Source organism: Anguilla rostrata, chromosome 4, assembly GCF_018555375.3.
Source record: "Anguilla rostrata isolate EN2019 chromosome 4, ASM1855537v3, whole genome shotgun sequence".
Lineage (NCBI taxonomy): Eukaryota > Metazoa > Chordata > Actinopteri > Anguilliformes > Anguillidae > Anguilla > Anguilla rostrata.
In genome coordinates, this window is record NC_057936.1 from 17,412,072 (window position 1) to 17,435,993 (window position 23,922).

General features: G+C 39.2%; 1 protein-coding gene across 3 annotated transcripts in view; it reads left to right on the forward strand.

Annotated features, from left to right (window-relative positions):
* Window positions 1-23,922, forward strand: part of zbtb47b (zinc finger and BTB domain containing 47b) — a 46,701-nt gene that overhangs the window by 13,014 nt on the left and 9,765 nt on the right. Inside the window, exons 2-6 of one of the 3 annotated variants that reach the window (XM_064331027.1) lie at window positions 557-658; window positions 954-1,000; window positions 2,475-2,523; window positions 6,153-6,360; window positions 21,427-22,806. In XM_064331027.1, coding sequence (XP_064187097.1) covers window positions 21,508-22,806 — 1,299 coding nt within the window. In that variant the 5' untranslated portion in view covers window positions 557-658; window positions 954-1,000; window positions 2,475-2,523; window positions 6,153-6,360; window positions 21,427-21,507. The remainder of the gene's footprint in view (window positions 1-556; window positions 659-953; window positions 1,001-2,474; window positions 2,524-6,152; window positions 6,361-21,426; window positions 22,807-23,922) is intronic. The other 2 variants (XM_064331028.1, XM_064331026.1) reach the window with 2 other exon arrangements.

The following is a 23,922-nucleotide window of genomic DNA, read 5'->3' on the forward strand; positions in this document are numbered from 1 at the left end:
TTAAAACCATCTTTAACCAGCTTAGAATCCCAGCAGGTCTTAGCTGGAATTTTCAGCAGGTGAGTATATTGATTGCACCCTATAATGCTTTGAAAAATTGTTAAAGAAAGAAATACGTGACATAGGCCTATGTGTTTTTGGAGGACTTCATCCTTTCGATGACTCCATGTAGACACCATGTCCTGGTTGTATTACCATAAATGTAAATGCAAATTTGTTGCATTAATCTTTTTCTTCTAGTGGGCCTTAGTGCCGAAGTTCACACATTGAGCCATTCAAATTTAGCATCAGAGAATAAAAACTGACATTTCCTTTGTCTCGTCTTCTGTAACTGTAATCTAAGATGGGGCCTTCAATTTATTCTCCTCATAAAACCTGCCTTTAATTTCACCTCCTTATAAAATGTGCCCTCTTAGGATAATAAATGGCACAAAGAGGAAAGGAAATAAATAAAAAGTATGCACACATCAGTTACCTATACAGGGATTAATAAGGCCCCCTAAAGGAGAGAAAAGGCTATTATTAAATATTAATTCTTGTGAATTTTATCTCGTAGTCTTTGCCATTGAGGAGTCCCCCGTGCTTTCTATGCTCGACAGAGAGTACCTTTCCACTTAACCCAAGGTGTGCCCCCTACTTCTCTAAATCTGTGGGACAGGTGAGTTACACAGAATTCAATATCTCCTTGAAGAACATAATCCACCAGGGCATTGTTATCGCTTCAACAATAAACCACACTTAAGTGATACTTCAAAAAGGTGAGAGCTACAATCACAGACGTTGTAAAATTAGAAATATGATATTGCTAATCTTAAAATCACAAATGCAGCTCACGGTTACTGTGGCTGCATTTATTTTTCTGTCACACATTACCTTTACTCATCTGGATAAGTATGAATAAACAGTTCTGCTGACATCCAGCCCTTAAACTTTTCTTTCTTTCTTTTTGACAGCAAAGAACATTGCCTGGTCCCTGGACAGTGCAGACATATTTTATGAAGTAAAATATATTTACAATTATTGCCATTGTTTTTGAAGTTTTGGAGCTCTGGTAACTAATTTCAAAATATAGTGGTTTTTGTAGAGATTAAATACATTTACTATGATAGATTTATATAGTTTTTTCCCTTAATAGACATTTTTCCTTCACGTGGTCCGCAATTTTAGTTTAATTTTAGGTTCAGCACATTGGCATAGAGTAGGCATTATGCTTTGCCAAATCAGTGCAGTTGCTTTTCGAGATATTTATTGTTAGTAGTTACTATACTTATAGGATATATGGAATATAGTTATGGTAGTTATAGTTATGTATATAGATACTGTATATAGTTATAAGGATATAGGTCTATATAAGGTATATGCACATACTCCATTTTCCAAAGCAGCCACAGAAGCTAACACAACGTGGTTAGGTTGCAGTGAAGCTTGGCGATAGATAAGAGTGGCAAATTATTTCTGGACCAGATTAATTGGCAATTACGCTTCAGGTGTGGTCAAGGTGATGGTTCTGATGTATTACAGCAGTAACTCTTGTTTGCTGTGGATCATGTTGCATCATAGTTTCAGGGATCTGAATACAACAGTCTGGTGGGTGTCAGTTGGTGGAGGTGGCATGTTTTATTCATGCAGGTGTGGGCATTCTTCCAGTTATCTTACCTGTCTTTTTGGGCTGATCCATCAGTGCTAATGATCAGGGAGAGGGAAGGAGTGTCTTTATTTATTTCATACCTTGCTGTGACAGAGCGCTGTTTTGATGTGACAGGAGAAGGAGAAAAGGGGGACTTTTTGGTGATGGATGTCAGGCAACACCGATCAGTTCATAAGTTCATTTGGGGAATCTATGGTGCAGACCTCTGACAGGGGGGACTAAAGCTTGTACAAATATGAAGGTTGGCCTTTTCTCAAAAAACTAAATTAGTCTAGAAGCTTAGTTAGAAAGAAAACACTTCATAATGGCAGCAGAATGAAATAGTGAAGAATCTGATGATTTCAAATCTACTACTAGAGTAATATGAGCTTTATTTTCTGAAATGCCTGTTCGATTGTCCATTAAAGGGACGCCTTCTTCTAAAAGATGTGTCTCATTTTAGCTACGATGTGCTATCCATTACTGTCACCTCTCACTCAAACTAAAGACAGTAAAATGTGTCAGGATGCTGCACTTGGAGCACTGATGGGCTGCTAGGCCAATAACTTAAAAGTGTCATATGGGCCAAACAAATTGAGTTCCTGATCCAAGGGGCCCTTGAACCTATTTGTCCCTTTCCTCCATTAGAAGATAAAGTGTTGGTGTTCCTTTAATATGACTGTAACTGCGCACAGCATTAACTTTCAAAACTTTAAAGGCTGCAGGGACTGTTCAGAATAGCAATGACACTGCAGCTAACCTGATGCAGGCTATAGTGTATCCATCCTGACTGAGCCTGTTTATGGTGTAGAAAAAATGCAAAGAAATCTTTGTTTTTGCTTTTTAGAAGCTGTGAGTATGCCATTGCATTCTGATTAAGAAGCTTTTTTGTTCAGGTGGGTTTTGCTGCTTTCTAAGACACTGTGTGGATTAATCAATTTCTTGGAAATTAGCAAATAACTGAGTCCATGTTTGAGAAATTTGGTGTGCTAGCTAAAAACCAAATAGAACAAATATTAAGGAATGTCTGCAAGGTTTGCTTTGCATATAATTACTTTAAATACATAATCATGTCGGTGTATTTTCTAGTCTAATTGCAGGACCAAACTGTTCTGCAATCTCTGAAATGCAAACTGTTGTAGTAGCTACAGTACATGGAGTTAGAGTTCCTGAATTCAGTGGAATACAGTTGAATGACATTTATTGAGATTGAAGATACGGGGGTGTGGTATCAACATTTAATGTGATTGAACCTGACAGAATTACAAATATGGTTTTCTGCACAAATGCATACACCGCAAGGTTTTTCTGCTGTGATACTTGTGGTTAAAGACACATCCACAGTAATGCTCCTATTTCTAATTTGCATGTGATTAATGCAATGCATAAATGCAAACATCCCCTCTATACAATAAAAAATGAGCACCTGGCCAAGTCTGCTCTTAAGCAGATGGAGTGTGAAAAACACTTAAATTAGGCCTATCTGGAGTATACACTGTAAATGTGACTCCTTTATTACTGATGGTTGATTTTCAGGATAATTAGTCATTTTAAATAAAATGAAAACAATTATGAATAAAGTGATCATATTGTTATGCAGTCTTAAAATGGCTTTTATTATCACAGTACACCCTGTACACTTTTCCAACGTTTACTTCTCTCCTCTGCCGACAAGAGGTCGGTTGTCTTTTTTTCCAAGCCATGTGCCAATTATCAGAATTGCACCACCTCAGTCATGTATGTTGATAAAATAATGAACACTAATTAAGCTGATGACAGATGTTTACATGCAACATTTGTGTTAGATTTAATCTGTCAAAGACATTCTTTTTTACTTTGCGTCTTTGACATTCCATCTATGTTCACTTTTTTTTCCTTTCACTCTCCCAATATTATTTCAACTAAGCCTAATTGTTTTTATAAATGTTAAAATTAGCCTCTCAAATGTATAATTTGTGACTTGACTGCTATTTGAGTGCCTACATTGACCCTTGGAGGATAAAAAATTAAATACAACTTGCCCTGTAGTATTTGTGCGTAGGTTTCATGTTAATGTTTATGTGATGAACTGATATATTTTAGATTTTGTGTATGATTTCATGTAGTCGATGTGGCAGAAGGACTGCGGAATTCTTATATGTTTTGTTTTATGCCATCCATCTCTTCAAATGGCAAAATAGAAATAAATATAATGTTTATTTAGACACCTATCAGATAAAAGGTCTAACTTGAAGAGTGTATTATTAATATTGTTTGGGAAGAAGGGCCCTGTCTTTGGGCTTGATCTTTGCAATGCAATCTTTTTCCAGTCCTTTACATTAGAGAGCAGGTTAATGCATTGTTGGTTCCCAAGTTCCCATCACATTGCTTTCAGCAGTCTCACCATGTCACAGTCATTCATCAGTGTTTTCTAGAAGGAAGGCACAGTAACACCATCCATCTCATCCATTATGCCTAGGCAGGCAATTATTCTATGCCCATGTTCACACAGGTAATGAACCTGGCCTAGGGGCTTGTGAGCTAACTCTGACATCGTAAATGTAACTTGAGCGATTTCTCTTTGTCCATTTTCACCCTTATTTCTTGGAATAGATTCAGGAAAGATACAAATGAACAATTCGCATTTGTATCATTAGACATTTTTTTACATTTTATTAAAAAAAAGTTTAGTTTTTGCTTTTTAAAATAGCCTTAAATTTGACTCGCCCCATTCTGTCTCCTCTCGCCTGGTTCACAAATATTTCTTGCTTTCCATGCTGTCTTTTTTTTTTTTACCTTCAGCAAATCAAGCCTGATGGCCCATCCAATCAATATGTGCTTGCAATCAGATCCCAAATATAACTGACATACAGACAGTGGCACATAAATTGTCACTGTCTGCATGTCATGTTTTATGTGGCCACATAGACAATCTGTTATGAGGAAACATTAAACATTGATGAATATGTTCAGGTGAGAGAAATGAGTGAAAGTTTTCATTTCTAGCAATGCTTTACAGCTGTGTATTGACAATTTTGTCACCACTCATTGAAAATCAACACTCGCTATCATTGAGTGACAAAGAGAGATCATTTTTCTTTTTGGTACGGTGCTGTACCTGCTGTTAGACAGGGGAATTATTTTTATGCATCACTCAACTTTTAAAGGGAAATAAAAAAATGACTTTGGGGACTTCATACCTCTGAGTTTTATGCATATGGCCCACAGTGTAAAATGTAGGCCACTAGTGCATCTTTGTGATAGTGTAATGTCTTGTACTGTATGTCTTGTTTCCTGCAGACTATTTCTTATTCATGTCATTCTTGCGTTAGATAGGCCTATATCCATGAGACCTGTTTTGTACTTTTGTACGAAGTTTATGTTTTAAATGCTGGGATTATAGGAGCAGTTGCACAAATAGCTCTGTTCAGTTATAACTTACAGTTGCAGAACATGGCTGACTGGAATGCTCCCATTTGTGGTTGGATAGAATTCTGTCAAGGCACTGTGACAGCATTAAATTATAAAGTAGTGGCAGCACTGAGACAAGATGTAATCATTGCTGTGGTTCTTTGACAGTGCAACATTACCACATCAAGGTGAAATGAGGACATGGTACAACGTGACCTTGCCGCTGTGTAAGAATCTGCCTGTCATTGTACTGATACATCTCTAACAATTTTTTTATTAATTGACATTAGGGTCCCTTGGTTGTTGCTCCCAGACTTTACATCTCTGTCTGATGCAATTAAACGTTGGTTTTATCACTGTTGCTAATGTGCAGTGCTGTCATGCAAAAAGAGACCTGTTCTGCATGTGTTTAAATATTCCTCTCAAAGAAAAACGAAAATACAAGTGACCTTGAGAGTTGAGAGCCACAAAAAAAAAAAAGTAGTGGTAATACAATACCACTCTTACTTTTCTATGTCCTCACAGGACCTTCCAACAAATAGTGCTTTTCTAAATGGGACTGTACTGTACGTGGCTTCATTTTAGAGAATATGTTCTCTGCTTGGCAGCTCACTGGGATTGGTTGCTAAGTATTAAAGCTTTCTCTCAAAAGTCTAAAACATTACCTGATAAATGTGTGCATATGTTTTTTCTTTTGTATTTGGTTGCTATTGTGTGGCAGAATGTATTGTAGTTATGGCTCTTGGGCTCCAAAATCTCTGAAATGCTGAAAGCTGTCAGGTTTTGTAAACACATGCAGATGTGCAGTTACAGACGGTGCTCGGAGTCTTCCTGTGGTAAAACCCGGCCTTACAGCTTTTTATCACCTCTGTGCCAGTGGCATTGACACACACACATTAGGTACTGTGTGTCTATTTCATGCCTCTCTCCTCAAGGTCAGCACTTGGGGTACATTGTGATGAAAAGGAGGGGGGGGGAGGAAAGGGGGAGGGACACTGAGACAGACCTGCTGTATACTCTTTTCCTCTCTGCAGGCAGTTTCTCTCTCTCTCTTTCTCTCCCTCCCTCCCTCCCCTTCTGAGAGACTGCCTCGTTTAACCTTGGTGAATCTGATGGCTGCGTCTGCTGTCTGCAGGATGCACGGGGAGTTCTTGCTGCAGAGCCGCAACTTCGACTGAGAAGCAGATGGGTTTGTCACAGCACCGTTCAGACCACGCCCTTGTGGGAATTGAAATTCCTCAAAATTCACCTGTGATTCCTGCTCCTATCACGAGGTGTAAAGGAAGAGTTCAGCATGGCCACTGTGCGAAAGTTGCTGGTTCCCTCCCCTGGAAATAGAGAAGGTGATGAGGATAATGGGGTCCTTTCCTTAGGCATGTATTAAAAGTGTTCAAATTCACAATCTTCATGCAAATACGTATTTGCGCAGCTGTCATTGTTCATGAAAGATTAATTTCCCATGCATCAAACTATATTGCGATAGCAGTATCCTCCCGCGAGTGTTTAAACTGCCACATTTCTAAAATAAAAATGAAAAAATGGAACCATTATTTTTGCCATTAGACTACTATACTGGGATTTTTATGCTTTTAAGGGTCCCAAGACTGTTTACCAATCAGTTGTTTACCTTAGTTCTCCATTTATTGTTATATGCCTATGTAATTGTATAAATCTGAGAGTGAAAAATTGTGAAGTGACTCCCAAGGGAAATGTTATAGATGGCATAGATCAGGAAGGTACAGGACAGCCAAAAGGCTGGTATAAAATTCCTGATGCAGTAAGTACTCAGAGAGTAGCCTCTGGTGCATTTCAACTCGGAAGCATGTGATCCCATTAACACTGTTTTAGAGCTATGTTGGGAGATGCCCTTGGTAATAAACAGAAAACGATGTGCCCAATTTGCAGTATTTGATATACCTCTTTGCCTTAAGGACCTCATTTAGCTCATAGCTCCTTTCACTGAGGCTTATCTCACCCCAAAGACCCTGTGCTGCGAGTGTGGTGAGTTTCCCTCTGCAGCTGAGAGATCTGTAATTATTCCACGGCTCCTCAGCTGCAGGGTCGAGGAGGTCGTTAAAGGTAAGCTGAAGTTAGGCAACTGTGTCCAGCAGAAACGCCAACTGGCCAAACTGAGCTCCCTGTGGCTTAATCCAAGTTTTTTGCTCATGAATATAAGCTGACTCTCTTGTTGGTTGTTAATTGTCTTTGATAGACTTAGTTTTGTGAAATGGAAGATGCTGATAAGTCATGCCTTAAGAATACAGTTGCACCGCAGAGATTCAAGTCTTCAGGAACTCAAAAATGTTGGTAACTTTTGAAAGTAAAGTCAAAATTCCCCAATCATAATTTGAATCCTTTATTGTATTGCATTACTCTACCCTTATTTTAAACAGGCTCTGACTTTGTAGCTCTGATTCTTTTAGTTAATAACAAAATCAAACAAGCTATTTCTTATTCTTATTGAAATTCTTTTTCCTATATTGGCTTTTTGAAAGACACAGCATAATGAAGTGCATAATAAGTTATCTGCAGTTGACAAAAAAAGTTAGTGTGACAGAAGATTTTAAGTATTGATCAATATGTTTGTTTGGTTGACCAGTCAGTCTGTAACTGAGGTGGTACTCCAAATCAGTTTTAAAGGGAGAGACATGTGACCCTTCATCCCTTCCCCATATGTTACCATCTCTGCTGTCCCCCTGTCTGAGTAAAGAAAAAATATAAAAGAAGGATGGCCTGTCCACTCTCATTTGTATCTCAATCTGGAATGTCCCAACAGTTTGCGTCCGTGTTCCATGCATGAATTGAGACATCTGTGGTTCTCCTTCAAAACACGTGGCGTCCAACAGCTACTTCTTTTTGTGTCGCAGACCACATCTAAGCACGCACAAAGCAGCCTCGCAGGAAGACCTTTCATATAAGGCCTTAACATGCAGTCTTATGTGTACCCTTTTCTACCGGTGGGGGTCGCTCAAGAACGATGAAATGCGGATACCTTCCCGACTGAACCCTCCTATACACTGGGGAGTGCTGGCGCCAGTTGTACCCTCTGAACACCGTGGGCACTAGCATGGTCTGGATTCAATACGAGGCCATGAGCCTCATCCAGCATTTAACCGAATGAGGCATCCAGCAGCCCCAGAGATGCTATTATTAGATAAAAAAAGTCAAATATTTCTACTCCATGCAAACTCTAATGCACAAAATTTTAGCGTTCATGATTTATAACTCACGTATCTACCAAAGACATAGGTCATTGCCGCTTGTGTCTTGACAGCAGCAAACCAAAAGAATTGTTACCTCGAATGCACTATGGCCGTGATTGATTTGACATCACGTAAATGTTATTTTGATTAAACTGTGATGAACATGGGTTTTTCATTAGAGTGAGTACAGAAAAGGCATGAGGATTGCAATTCTGGTCTCCTTGTCTGGCTGTGAGAGTAGAGTGAAGGGCAATTGGATGGCAGCGTAAAAACAGTTTGCCACATCAGGAAGTGAATATTTTTAAGCACAAAATGTATTTAATTTCTCATATGTATGCTGTATGGAAACTGACTTTAAACATTTCAAATTATTCCTGTTCCATAAAAACGCACAAATAAAGGTTTTGTCCAAGCCACTGCTGGACTTTTTTGTGGATCACTGCTTGCTGTGCACGTGCATGGCAGAGTATTTTGGCCCGTCCCCGACCCAGTGATGGAGATACTGGGTGACACCATGTGTCTGATCTGGTTGTGGTGTCGGTCACACAGTGCGGCAGTGTGCCAGAGTCCGTGTGATCTCCATGGAGCTTCTCTCATTGTGCTGAAGTGGCATTTCCATAGACCTCCTAAGGCCTCCAAATGTCCCTGCAACACGAAAGAAAGGAAAACTTTTGAGACCCATAAGGCAATGGCTTACTTCATGAAGACACTTTTGTATTCCTTACTGGTCAATAGAGGGTAACATAGAACTTTGTCTGATTTGTCAGGGGCTTGATTTTCTCTCTATTTGACAATACTTTATCCCCATATTTTCTTTACTGTCTAGCGTTGGAAAGCTAGATCAGAATTGTAAGTCGGTGCCATTTTCATAGTGTTTGCAGATCGTGTGTCAGATCACCATGTGTCCTCTGATGGTATGGAGAAGAATATCCTGGCTCCATTCCAACGTTACTTTGTAAAAGGATAGTTCACCCTAAAAATCTATTTATTTTGGCCAAACAAAGATAGCTATTGGCAGTGCGCTTTTTCAAATTTTATTAGTCCTATCAAAAAGACAAGGCTTCATTTCCAAAATAAATGGGAAACTGTGGAGAAGCAAGATTTAAGGTTCTGTTTTAAAATCTCTTTGGAGTACCGCAACTTCTAAAAACAAGTGCCATCATTTGTGGAATTGAGTCATTCTAAGGCTCTTAATATTGTTTTCATGAGGGAATTGCTAACATGCTAAAGTGGTTAAGAAGTTGCTAAGCATGGTTTCTTAAAATATCAGATTGAATTTGACTTGCAGCCAATTGAAAAATGCATTTCCATCAGCATGCTATTTATTATTCATTGCCGTCTCTGTTATTTAAAAACCCAATGGAATGCTCAAATCCTGTTTTCCCTCTTCTCTAACTTTTCTGTTAAATTTCTCCTTAATGTTGCAGTTGCAAGACCTTTTAGAATTGGAAATTATATACAAATGGTTGTTGTGCATGCCAGTAATCTACCTGAGTAAATGCACAAGCAACATACTTCAGTTGTGTGCACTCCTTTGGGAATGTGTGCATCTAGTTGAGCTATTGCACTCATATGAATATTGTTTGTTCCCAGATTAATGTTTTTCCCCATATTAACATTGCACTTGAAATAAGTTACAATGACAGTTACATCAGTTTACCTCGGTTTACCTACACGCTAGATAGTGTCTAGCACCGTATCAAGTCTGGCTTTGAAAACCCCCTATTACCTGCCTCTATTACATGACCTGGCAAGCTATATCATGCAGTAACTACTTTCTGTGTGGAAAAATAATTCCTAACGTCTATGCAGAATTTACCTTTTGCTAATTACCGTTTATGCCCCCTTGTTCTTCCCTTGTAAGTTATTGCTTTTAATAAAAAGCGTGTAATAAGTTGGCTAAACCACCTGTTAGGCAAGCCACTTTAATGGAAGATTTGTTGATGTGACCAGGATAATGGATAATGTGACCATTTTCGTAAAATACAATTTGGTCAAAGAGAGGCACTGGTTGGATAAGAGGAATTACTGGTGCAATTAATGATGCAAGATAAAGAAGCCTAGAACATTCCTGAGCTGTGAGGCCTTGTCTGGTTGACATTCACTGCCTGGGCTAAAGTAATTACCCATTCAAAATGCCTCCTCCCAGAGGCTTTAGAACCAAATGTCTGTGTGCTTCTCAGTCACCTTCGTGTTCACTTGATATTGATGCTGAACTTTTCATGTCAGATTTGGCTCCCTCAGAAGTCTCTCTTGTGTCTATGAAATTCAAAGTGTGTGTTTACTTTGACATGGCCTTGTTTCAGCTGAAAAGAACCCAAGATAACAAGACGCTGTCTATTTGCATTTCAATTTTACTGAGGTTTTGGTACCCTTAACTACATTTATGCACATCACGTAGTCTAGGTTGTTTGTCTGGATCCTTCATAATTTGTATGCCTTATTTGGCTCTGTTTTCTTTGTGATTGAAACTTTGTTGTTGTTGCATTATATTTAACTGTTGAACAATATGCATATTTCTTTTTTTAAATATTAATCTCACAAAAAAAGGTTCATTTTTTGTTAGAAGTCTTCCAACTGCGTATTCAATTTGTCCATCATGCATCAAACAGATTAATGCCTCTTCGCACCTCTTATTCATGTAAAAAAATTAATGAATATTTGCATTTTGACCACTGAAGGACTATTATTAAATTGTCTCCAGTGGCTGACTGATTTTTACATGAGAGGCTTCGACAGTGTTCTTATTACACTCGGAGCAAGACAATTGGGTACATTAATCAGTGGCTGACAAGCCAGAATGCCTTCGTTGCATTCTTTTATCAATCATTGCAGTCAGTCACTATGGAACCAAAGATTGGCTCAGACCAGGTCCAGTTCTAGCACCTTTTTCTTGGTGTGGGAGCAGATGCTTTACAATCACAGAGCACATTTTTTATTATACACATTTAAAAAAACTTCTTGATTCAGCAACAGCTCGCTCATATTTAATTTAATATGTTTGTTTTTTAATGCTTGCACACATACAAGATGGCTACCAGTTTATTGTCGTCATAGACAAAGTTTATCATGTTGGCCATTCAATAAAGCTGGCAAGCACAGTTGACTCATGAGATTATGAAGTGAGTTAAAGTAAACTGTGCTGCATGTATCACAGCAGGTCACCAACAGTGTAATATATTATGCAATTTATTAAAGTGCATTTTATTCAAATCAATGACTGAAATGTCTAATTCTTCAGGCTTCTTTAGGTGCTTTTCCTCAGGCTACAAAAATCCACTGACAAACTGCAGCTACATGTAGCCATGGACTATACACTACATGGGCAAAATTATGCGGACACCTGACATCCACGTTCTCATCCAAAATTATGGGTATTAATATGGAGGTGGCACACCCTTTGCTACTATAACAACCTCTACTTTTCTGGGAAGGCTTTATACTGGATGTTGGAGCATTGCTGCAGGTATTTGCTTCCATTCGGCTAGAGGAGTATTAGTGAAGTCAGGCACTGATTGGCCAATTAGGCCCGGCTCGCAGTTGGCTTTCCAGTTGATCCCAAAGGTGTTGGATGGGGTTGAGGTCAGAGTTCTGTGCAGAACAGTTCTTCCACACTATTCTTGACAAAACCATTTCTATATGGGCCTCGCTGTGTGCCCAGGGGCATTGTCAGGCTGAAACAGAAAAGGACCTTCCCCAAACTGTTTCCACAAAGTTGGAAGCATGGAATCCTCTAGAATGTAATTGCCTTAAGATTTTCCTGCACTGGAACTAAGTGGCCTAGCCCAAACCATAAAAAACAGCCCCAGACCAAGGGGTATTCAGGTTCTTTTGGTCATATAGTGTAGGTCTGTGAACTAAATTCACTGAATAAAATTTTAGATTCACTGACCTTTTTTGCAAGGTGCCTGTTACTTTCAAATGAAAAAAAGTTGGTAGGATCCAGTGAAAATGACTCCAGGGCTCTTTTCAAAAGTTTGACATGGCTAGCTACCACCTCTTAGCTGTGTCATATGTTGTCGTTTATAGACTATAAACATTATAGGTTGCCGATTTTGTGGAGTGATTTCAATCAATACTACTTGAAAGTTTATTTGGTAGTAAGGTTGAGCACAATAAACTTTGAATTTGTACCTTCTACTAGAAGGTTCTGAACTTTCGGAACTGGTTCAGTGCCAGCCCTGCAGATCAAGAGGGTCTTTTAGAAAAGGAGGAAGGAGGTGATCTTTGAAGTCCTTTTCTGCATGGCGCCTCTGTGTGGAGGCGGTGGAGGTGGGGCTGTTTGAAATGGTTTTGCGTCCCCTCAGGACTGTTCGGACAGTCTGTGATATGGGCTGCATACAGTGTTATGCTGCTAAGTTCCACAGCTGGCCCCAGAAATGTACACTGAAGGCCAAGACTGTAAGGCTCAGCTTCCCTCACTGTGGCCCCCGGTTGTCTTCATAATCTTGGCATCCCTGACCAGAGGAACTTAAAGATGGAGTCGTTGCTAGTGTACAGACGGAGAGTACATCCAGACACCCACTGGAAAACCAGTAAACAGGAGACTAGAGATTTCAGAGAATAATAAAACCGACAGTGGCTCTGAGCAGTTTGGCATCAATAGGGAAAAAAAGTTGCTGTCTCAAGTAAATGTTGAGTTTAGACAAAGAGTGATGACTTCCCCTTCTGTTTTCTCTGCTGTGCTTCAGTGTTGCACACTCTGGCTTTGTAAACTTGGTGGGTGTCCATGTATATCACACTTAGCAAGCAGAGCAATGCCATAGTTAGTTGGTGTGGCACATGTTTTTTTATTTAAAAAAAAAAAAAGAATGAATGCTATAAAATGATTTATTATGGGCTTTTGAAGTTGAAAAGATTACCTGCAGCAATGTAAGACTGCAACACCTTTTTTTGTATCTGTTTGAGTCCCATGTGATGAATTATGTGTGATATTTGTGTGAATGATTTGATTTTTCTTGTACATAATGCAGTATAGTAATTTGCAGGTGGAGGTGTTGATCAAGTGGCCAGAATGGCTCAATATTAAGACAAAGACAATGAGAATCTAAGTACTATGTACCAGAAAGGAAGTGATTGGCAACACATTGAATGAATCCTAATTTCAAGTACAACATTTTCCCAAATATCTGTTGAATTATGCCTCAAATGCAGCATATTGTTTGCATTTCGTTTGAACTTTTACCCAGTGAGATTAACTTGCATTTCCTGATTGTCTAGTGAGATCACTATCATTTTTGCAAGAGCTATAAATCTTATAATTACCTTTGGATGAAACATTTTAAGTTTCAAATATCCTTTGTGCTCAGTGGTTCCCAGACTAGGTCTGATCAAAAGTTTTTGTATTTATTGTTTGATCGTTCATTCTCAGTGTAGCCCTTAAAGAAAATCATCAATAGATATATTATGCATAAACAACAAAAGTATATTCTGTGATATTAAACCTGTTTTATTCAGTTGCAGTTTTAATTATTAATATATTTTTATTCTGATAGAAACAATGGTCTTAATACTGATCACTACCAGGTGATTTAGTTTTGGTCATTTGTAAACTATGTTTCTTGTGTAAATAACATTACATTTATATTTTAGCCAATTGTTGGTGCAAATGTTTAGTGGGTTGCCAATCAGAAGTATACTTGAAGTGAATATCGGTGCACAATGGGCATGCTGTGTCAGACGTCCAGCTAGGAATGACATGCTTTACTGTACATTAAAAGGAAATGTAACTATTTTCCTGTTTATAAATTAGAAAAATGTAAACAAGCTGTGGCTTGATGAACACTTTAAATAGAAGAACAAAGGGTTTTCGGAGGGCATTTAATTAGTGTATCAGCCCGTATACATGCCAAGATCAGTTGATGTATGTAAACAAAGCGTCTGCATGCTGTTCACTATCATTTGCACCCTACCATTAATGAGTTGAATGTGAGAACACCATATCTGGTCACATTGACATCAATATAATTAGGAGAGACAGGCACTTGTCTTGAAGACAAGAATAGATTGTTTTAGGTGAATTGGTTCTGGCATTTAACTCTAATGATTTAGAAATATAGAATACAGGACTCCTTTCAGGCATCTAAAGAAATAAATAATGAGTCAGTCTTTGGAGTTACCAACAAAAATACATTTATCTTCTGGCCAGGACAGCTGTAGGCCTTAATTGCTTTGCTTTGGACACACCCACAAGCACACACACGCACACACACACACACACACATGCATACACACACACACAGACGCACCAGCCGCCGCCCAAATGCAGAGGTTTAACTTGCATTTCTGCAGTTTTGTAGATACTTTTAGTCAAAACCAAAGTGAATTCACAGAATATATTATGGTATAAAATGAGTTTATATGTTTATAGGATATTCAAACGCAACACTATCTCTGATATGCCGTGGTCTTTACCATACTGTGCAGTGTTCACCTCAGTCTAATGGAATATGGCGTACAGGATTTTGTTGTCTTTAAAGTAGAGTAGAATATAACAAGGGTCGGATGAAAATTGAAGTCCAAGTAATTCTTCCTTTTTTTCTCTCAAACTTTCATCTTGAGCTATGACTATACCATGAGAGGTACACCCAAAGATTGCTGCAGCTGTGTGCGCACGCTTCCAATACATGCCATTGCAGGCCATTGCTTTACACATTCTGATGCTACAGGAGAGTTAGCGGTCATTGAAAGGGAGGCATGTCTCTAATTGAAAACAAGTGGTAGCTTGTGGTGTGGCACAAGGTGTGTGTTTTGGATTTGAAATTGTAGCAGACATGCCCACCCTACTCCTGGTAGGACGAAGCCAACCATGCGTTACCAATGTGTACTCCCAGTCATTGTCGGCTAACGATATAGCTCGGTCTTGAATGTCTTTTCTCTGTAGTCCAGTTTGCACTCATGGATAGTGCCTCTACTGATTGAGCCACTTCTCTAGCTTTCCTTTATGGTCTTTATGGTGATTCTTTTTGTTTGTAGCATTTTAAAAAGGCAAATTTTCCCCAAAAAAGCAGAAGTTGAAAATTATACAGACCTTTGGGTATTCGAATTGGTATAAAGAAATTGAAAAGATTAAAGCACTTTCAGGACAACTGCATTTTGATTGAAGCTTTTTGAAATTACACCTTTTGTTAGCTGAGTGAGCAAGCTTCCCAAGTGCTTGTTTTCTATGGCACTGTAATTAATAATGCATGCAGGGCCTCCTGATTAGGCATAAGGTTAGAGGTGGAGTTTTCATGAAAGAATCAATAGCTCCAGACAAGTGCTAATTTTAACATTTACATGCAGATGGGAAAATGGTAATAGTTGAAATTCAGCTATTAAATTTACAAGTATTATGCATACTTTGCTTAGTTTCCTTGGATACCCATAAGTTATTCTTTATTCGCTTTGCACCAGAGTCAAAATATATTTTCTTGTTGCAAAAGATAGATGCATACAGACCCCAGTTTTGGAATACCCCTTTAAGTTAATTTAAATTATAATAAACTTCACTGTGATATATTGAAGCAATGTTTTTGTTGTATAGCACACATTTAGGTACCAAATAACAATACCCCACAGTACATGTAACATTTTGCAGTACTGCACAACACATGCTTCAGACAATACATCTATAAACTACTGAAAAAAATGTTATGTGAAAATACCTGATGTTCACTGATAAATGAATGTTAAATGCATCACCCTTGAAACTGCAAGCAGAAGTGGCACTAACAAGCAAATTAAATTTATACATTGAGCAAAAGGTACTGAACTGCATTTTGAGTAGATTTTTTGATGAGAGGGGCTCCCATTCCCCTGGCTTTTGGGTGGTAATGGATCATGAGACAGAAGCAGGCAGAAGGTGTCTGAAACTAACGTACTGTAGGGGTCAGCACAAAACTCGGTGCATAATCAGGCAACATTCATTAGGGATTTCTGACGACTATCTTTGTTTCAGTTTCAAGGTCTTTTTTACCTCAGGGCAGCATCCCCAGCTGATGTGCCCGAGAATGGGGTTTGTGGAAGTGTTTATATAAGAATGGTGTAGGCTACTTAATGGACAATTTATTTGGTTTTTCTTTTTTTTTTGTTGTTGATTCTTTGTACCTCTTCAAGAAAAGTTCTGTGTTTTGGGATTAGCTGTTAGTTTGCCTTACTCATATAATGTAGTCTGATGCGTGTCACAGTTCCTGTTTCTGTGTCTAGTTTTATTCCCACTTCTTTGTTTTACTTACCTCTGCCTACTGTGTTTGTCCCTGCATCTGGGGAAATTGACTTCATTTGTTTATTGTTCTTAAGCTTCTCTTCGGAGTAAAAATTAATATATTTGTAGACGGGCCTAATTCCATCAGATTTTTATCAGGGCTTGAAGTTGTTGGCTGTTTTTGTGAGCTGACAACTGAAGGATGTTGACCAGTGATGTCTGTCTGACAAGGCCCTTATGAAAGTGAAATGGCTTTTGCTGAAATATTACAATGCACAATCTATGGGTAAATGTACAAATGATTTCCAAATTTCATATATTGCAATACATTACACGACTGTGAAATATATTTACATACTTATATTTTCAGTATAGAGCAATATATTTAATTTTCATAAGGGGGAAATGGCATGAAGCATAAATCATTATTCAAACCCCACATCTCAGCCCCATTTAACCTCAACGCCATATTACATTCTTTCTCTCGTGTCTCATGTGCAGTTTGAGAAGGTCAACAGATCAAGGATTATCAAATATTTGATATGTTCATTTCGGAAGTGACGAAACACTCTGAGATATGTGGCTGTTGTGGAAAAAATGTTTTCCATAAGCTAGAGAAAAATTTTCAGAATGAGTGTCTATATCACCTTTCAACCTCAGCTTCTACATTTTTAAACGTTGCCTTAGGGCAATTAGGGATGTGGTTTTTTGCCAGTTAAACAATAAAATAAAAGAAAATAAAAAATAAACATGCAGCACAAGGAAACATTACTAAAATGAGAAACTATAATACACTATGCCTTCAAGTTGTTCTTAAACTCGGTCCTGTGTATGTTTGTTTTCATTCCAACCTCAACAGCAATCCCAGAATTTTAACAAGCTGTTAATTTTTCTTAATTAGGTGCTTTTCATGCTTTAGAGCTGCGGTCCCCAGTCTTATCCAGAAAGGGCCAGTGTGCGTGCACACACCTGATCCTGATTCTACTAATCAAGGTGCTTAGCAATGACTCTAGTGATCGATTCGTAGAATCAGGTGTGTGCACCCACACTGGCCCTTTCTGGAACCCCAACTCTAAAACATGAAAAGCACCTAATTAAGAAAAATTAACAGCTTGTTAAAATTCTGGGATTGCTGTTGAGGTTGGAATGAAAACCAGCATACACAGGGGTCCCCCAGGACCGAGTTTGAGAACCACTGTGCTGTATGACAGAAAAACAGGGTAAAGCATGTGCATCAATAAAGCAGAATCAAATGTCTTTCCAAAATGTTTTACAAGTACAGAAAGAATTTGGGCTTTTTGCAAGAATATAGAGAACAGTTTTTTCAGACCGCAGTACTGTTTAATGAGGAATTTCTTATATTGGCTGAAATGGCATAGCACATACAGTATATGTTATAAGGTTATATAAGTATGTCGTCTTGGAGTGGGATTCGTGTCTGATTCTAATATGTTCTCATGGTACATATTGCATGCTTGAATAAAAATACACGTAGTGTTAAAAAGTCTTATATGGAGCAAAAGTTTGCATCCATGGTAGAATGACGTCTTGGATGCTGAACAAGTGTGAATTAATTATGTGCAGTTATATGGAGACTGTGTTCAGAAGTGCAGTTTCATCCTATCAATTTCTGCCAAATAGAATTATTCCCCAGCTTTTCTGTCCCTCTTTGTTAAAAAATAAGACTAAATCATTGAATATATCTAACATTAGATAAAAGAGTAATTGAAAACCTTGCAAACATCAAGGTTAATTCCAGTTAAGAATCAATTCTCCTGCAGGTCTTTGTTATTGATTTTGAAAAGGGCAGTCCTTAACACAATCGACAGAGCACAGAGACATCAATATTTCTAAGCGCAACTTAAGGAGATGTTAATTAAAGGTAATAGATTGACTTGAGATTTGAGAATTTGTGCCACTGCCAATAGTTTGAGGCATAGCAAACTGTTTTGTTTCAATGTTTATTACAGTGTTGTGTCTTGCTTCTGGTTTCAAACAAGGAAAATGCACACTGATGATAAATCATATATAATTCATTTATAATCAGCTCCAATTAAAAATGACACATGACAGTTTGAAATGTAAACCAACATGGTACAGTTTTATTGAATCACACAATCACTACTAAAACCATCAGATATTTTATTGTGGAGTATATTTTATATTTTATCATGTATTGCTCCTGAATATCCACAGGTTTCCTTATATTGGTGTAGTCCCTCTGTCTCTGCATTGTGGAATTCTGCCAGTTACATATTGTAAGTATATACTGTCAGTTCCTGCAGGTCCCTTTTGTGCTGTATCATTGGATCCATAGGGTAACTGGGACATACTGCAATATATATACCAGGGATGTATCAAATTTCTAAATACTGTATTCGAGGAAAGCACAAATAATGTGATGGAAACAGATATTTCTACTACCCAAAGTTGCTTGTTATTATTCTGATTCGGGGGGGAAAAAAGTCAGCTCCATGTCGAGTTCTCATAGCCTCTATCTAACGTTACACGGGCAGAAAGAGAGAGAGTATCTGGAACTCCGGCACATAGCAGCTCTCTCGTGACGACGAACCTATCATAAAGCTAGCTGCCATTCAAAACCCGTTTCAGAGGGTCTTAGAAAGACGTTATGTCTACACTGCGCGACCACACCATTTAAAAAGCAAGACAGTGCTAGGGAGATGAATTTGATTGACTTATGGTTTCATGCAGTTTTATTAAATCATGTAATGACAAAAAATGTATGGAACAATTTTTTCTTGATGGAATCATCATAGAATTAACGACCAGAGGTTTTTGCTTAAGAACGGTGCAAATAGAACTACCAACCAGAGTATCAGCATAATGACGGTCCAAATAGAACTACCAACCAGAGTTTTGTTTGACAACAGTAAAATAATATGCCCAAATGCCTGCAGAAGAATATTTCACTTTCAGCTGATTAAATCTAACAGACAGTTCATAAAACTTAGTTTAGTTATAAATAAAAATAAAGAGAGGGAGAAGAAAAGTAGCCTACAGTATGAGGATGTGGAAATATATTTCATAATTAATTATATGCTAATATTAAATCAATTTGATGCTTTGAAGGCACAACAATTGCATTGCCAATGAATATTAGGTTAGAAAATTTGCCGAATGCAACATCACTTCTGGTACAAACCACGCCAACTTCCGGTTTTCTATCCGAATACAAATAGACAGATAATTTTGTTGGTTGTACAGATACAGATACAGATACAGATAATGATGTCTCTGCACACCCCCAGTGCCTGCAGTATGAATGTATATACATTTTTATTTTTCATATATCTAATATCATAGGTGCAGTCACTGGATGAAAAACATTTGATGTCATTTTTGTTTTAGTATTGAACTGGCGAACGTCTAGAGAGTAAATCTTACATTTCTGGGTGGTTGCTCTGCTTTCACCCAGTTTGTCCTTACACTATTAGTTCTCTGTACGCGTTCTCTTTTCTGCATAATTATGAAATCCTAGGAGGCAAGAATGTGAGAGCAAACAGGGGGGAGATGGAACTGAATATCAATTCACTGATCAAATGTTGCTGTCAGAGAGGCGATGATTGTTTCTCGGTCCTGACCGAGATTGCGGTCCGATCAAAAGTGTTTTGACAGCTGAAAACGTAGGACCAAAAGCAGTATAGATTCTTTGCAGGTTTTTGAGAGGCGCTTTCTGTGTGTGATGCAGTTGTACAGTACATAGTGGAACACTGTGTCCTGGGACACTCGTGTCCTTGGTCTACAGTCTCACCTCTCAGATAATGGAAAAACAATGTGATGCTCCCTGAATGAAGGGAATAACATTCTTATTCTCAAAACAAATTGGATATCTGTTTGTTTATTGTTTTAGATAAGGTTCAGTTGATTCTCTGAGAGTGGTAAGGTCATACTGCTTTAGTGATTTGCATACTATTAAATAAGTTCAGTTTCCCTGTCAGAAAAGTAATAATGTTCATTTTTGTTATTTCCATGCCACGTAGGTTTACTAACCCCCACAGCCCCCCTTCCTGTTTGCAATCTCCTGCCATTTGCTACAGTGAATTGGGGGCAGAGGTCGCAAAGCCCTATTGGTAATTTTGGTTTGTTGATGGAGCATGGTGGGCCTGTGTCTTCACTAAATTAGGAGTACGCTCGTGAAGTCACATACCTCATTTTTTTCATTGTTTCAGCACTTTTTCCCTGCAGTCGTGGCAATCTCTCATTTATCTATTTGGAGGTACTGCGACTTGGTTTTATGGTGAGGTCGAGCAGCTGTCCTTATTCAAAGTGCCACAAGCTCTCAATGATTTAAGAACTTAATCAAAACGCATGATTGATCTATACAATTACCTTTTTCTTTATTACACCCTTCTACTCAGTTGCATTTAAGGACTCATTGGCGCAACTTTCACCGTTGATTCAGGAAAGCACTTGTGCACTCCGACAAAGCACTTGATATCAGCTGTCACTTCTTATCACACTGCAGTTTACAAAATGGGCTCATACAGACACGAGTTAGAGGAAGTCTTAACAGAAGCTTAACAGGTGGACTTGCATACAGTTGCTAGCCACAGTCAACACTGGTATGGTCTGGATTTGTCACCAGAACCTGTGGACCATCCATGCACTAAAACCATGCTTTAAATAGGATGAACCACCAAGCTGCCCTCTGATGTTTTTTTGGAGTATTTTGGCAGTTATTACTTTGTTATTTGACTCTTGAGGGTTTTTCCATCATTCTTTTATTGAATTATTGGTTTGATACCATACACAAAATGACTATTGGCTCAAGTAAAAAAAAAAAAATACTTGCTCTTTGTGGCATTGCTAGTCTTTACAAAAATAAGTGATTAACTGTTTTTTTATTTGTCTTTTAGTTATTTATTTATTATTTGTTATGTTTACATTAGAATTTAGTTTTATGAAATTTATGCATAAAACTTCAACATGTTTAAGATTTTAATTCCAGAGGTTTTCAATGCTGTACAATATCTGAATTTTTAATTTTTGTTTTCCTACAGCTGATAGTGGAAAAGACGACTGACTACCCTTCCACGGAGTTCTCACTGGTGGAAGATGTTGCTCTCCACTTCACTTGTTTGATGGACAGACTGAATGAGCAACGCCTTTTTCAGCCCAACCTCTGTGATGTAGACATAGTACTGGTGCGCCATAAGAACACGTTTCCAGCCCACAAGGGCGTGCTGGCGGCCTATAGCCAGTTTTTCCACTCTCTCTTCGCCCAAAACAAGCAGCTCCAGCGGGTGGACCTGTCACTGGAGGCCCTCACCTCGCAGGGCTTGCAGCAGATCCTCAACTTCATCTATACCTCCAAGCTGCTGGTCAACGCCTGCAACGTGCAGGACGTGCTAAACGCAGCCGCCGTGCTCCAGATGAGCGACATCGCCAGCTCCTGCCAAGAGCTCATCAGCAGCCACTCGCTCAGCCTGGACCTGGCCATGGCCAAGCAGGATGGGTGTGGTAACCCCGCCTCCTGCCAGTACTACCGGGAGATCAAGCAGGAGACGGACCCGGCCCACGCCAAGATCTACGGCCGGGAGGGCATCAGCTCCTACTCCATGCGCGTGGAAGACGGCTCAGGAAAGTCGCATCATACCAGCATGCAGGCCAAACAGTTCTTCAAGAAGGAGGAGGGTGATGGAGGCGGGGCTGGGCCCGGTGGGCGGGGCATGTGCAAGATGGAAGGCAGCGTGGAGGAAATAGAAGACTCAGATAGCCACGCCTCCTTTAACCGGGAGCAGATCATCGTGGAGGTGAACCTCAACAACCAGACCCTGAATGTATCTAAAGGCACAGAGGGGAAGCCGTCCTCCGCAGATACCACTGCCGTGTTGGCCCATTCTGAGGAACAGGACACTGAGGAAGAAGAGGAGGATGAAGAAGATGAGGAAGAAGAAGACAATGAGGAGGATGACGAAGATGCAGATGTGGGAGAAGAGGAAGAGGAGGAGGATCAGAGAGATGATGACAGCAGTGAGGAGGGTGAAGAGGAAGGGGATGAGGAGAGGGGGGCCAACCATGCTGTTCCAGAGGCAAAAGAACGAGCAGCAAGGCCCCGTCGGGGCACCAGGGTCTCCATGGATGCCATGGCAACCATCTCCACCAGGCAGACCCTGAGCGCCTCCACGAGGGCCAGCAAGGGCCGTGGGCGCAAAAGGAAGAAGGACCCAGAAAGCCTCGGCCAGAAGGTGAAACTGGAGGAGAAACCACACTTTCCGTGCGAGAAGTGCCCGCGCATTTTCAACAACCGCTGGTACCTGGAGAAGCACATGAACGTCACACACAACCGCATGCAAATCTGTGACAAGTGTGGCAAGCGCTTCCTGCTGGAGAGCGAACTCCTGTTGCACCACCAGACTGACTGTGAGAAGGCCATACAGGTAGGCCTTATCTTTGGGGTGTCAAGCAACCAGCAATAGAAGAGCTGTTAAAAGCATACTATGCATGATTTTTTATTTGAAAATATTATAAAATAACGATGCTAAGGAATATCTATGATGCACTGGCAATCTCAGTCTTTATACACTTTAGCCAAATGCGTGCACCTTTCACCTGTATTTGTTATTCTAAAATGTTTTCAGGATGCTTCTGGGCGTGGCACTATTTTCTGTGTGGGGTGGGGGTGGGTGTGGCTACAGAGCCTGTGGTTTGGGATCAAATTCCAGCAAAGCGTTTGTTGCTAGTTAGCTGCTGCCGTGGCAGATGCTAAGAAGCCTAGATACAGTGAAGCAAAAAGACAAGTTCGACAGGGCTCGTTTAAAAAGAATCAACCTTGGAATTACTTTTCTTTGGTGGCTTCAACTGAAGTTCACCAAGGGGACGAAAAGCGACGCAGAGATGACCTGTTTTCTGTTGGACCTGTAAGTAATGCTATTTTCAGCTAGTTACAGGCCACAAAATCCTCATTGGTATACCTTTAATGTAGTTGCATTACATTATGTCTGATCTAAATATTTTGACCAGGCATTGAAGGTGCCTTGTCCTTAGAATTCTAATCCGTGAATTTTATCTGCATTTAAAAATTGCAATTATGTGTTTGTCTGGTTTCATTTGGTTGTTAGTGGCATGACAATAGTCTTTATGGGGTCATTTTATGCCGGCATTTTCATCCCTGGGTTGTCTTGCAGTTGGTTCTGACAGGCTTGTGGTTCATATTTTAGAAACAGTCAGCCAAAGCAAATCTGGCTGCACAGAAAATGTCATTAAATAACATTTTCAATATGGGTACAGTTTAACACCTGCAAATAATCTGAAAATTCAAACAGTCTGTCCACTGTGACTTTAATGCTCTACATTATACGAAACAGCTGGATATTTGCAATGTATTGATGTTGCCAAATAGTCCCCTTTCACTCATTTGTAGCATCCAAACTGTTATTTCTTAAAGCTTGCTAATGGAATCTGCAGCTTCAAATGACAAAACCATCAAATATAGAGTTCCCAATATGTCTTAATTTTGTCTGTAGACAAAATAAGAATTATTTAGCCTAGATATT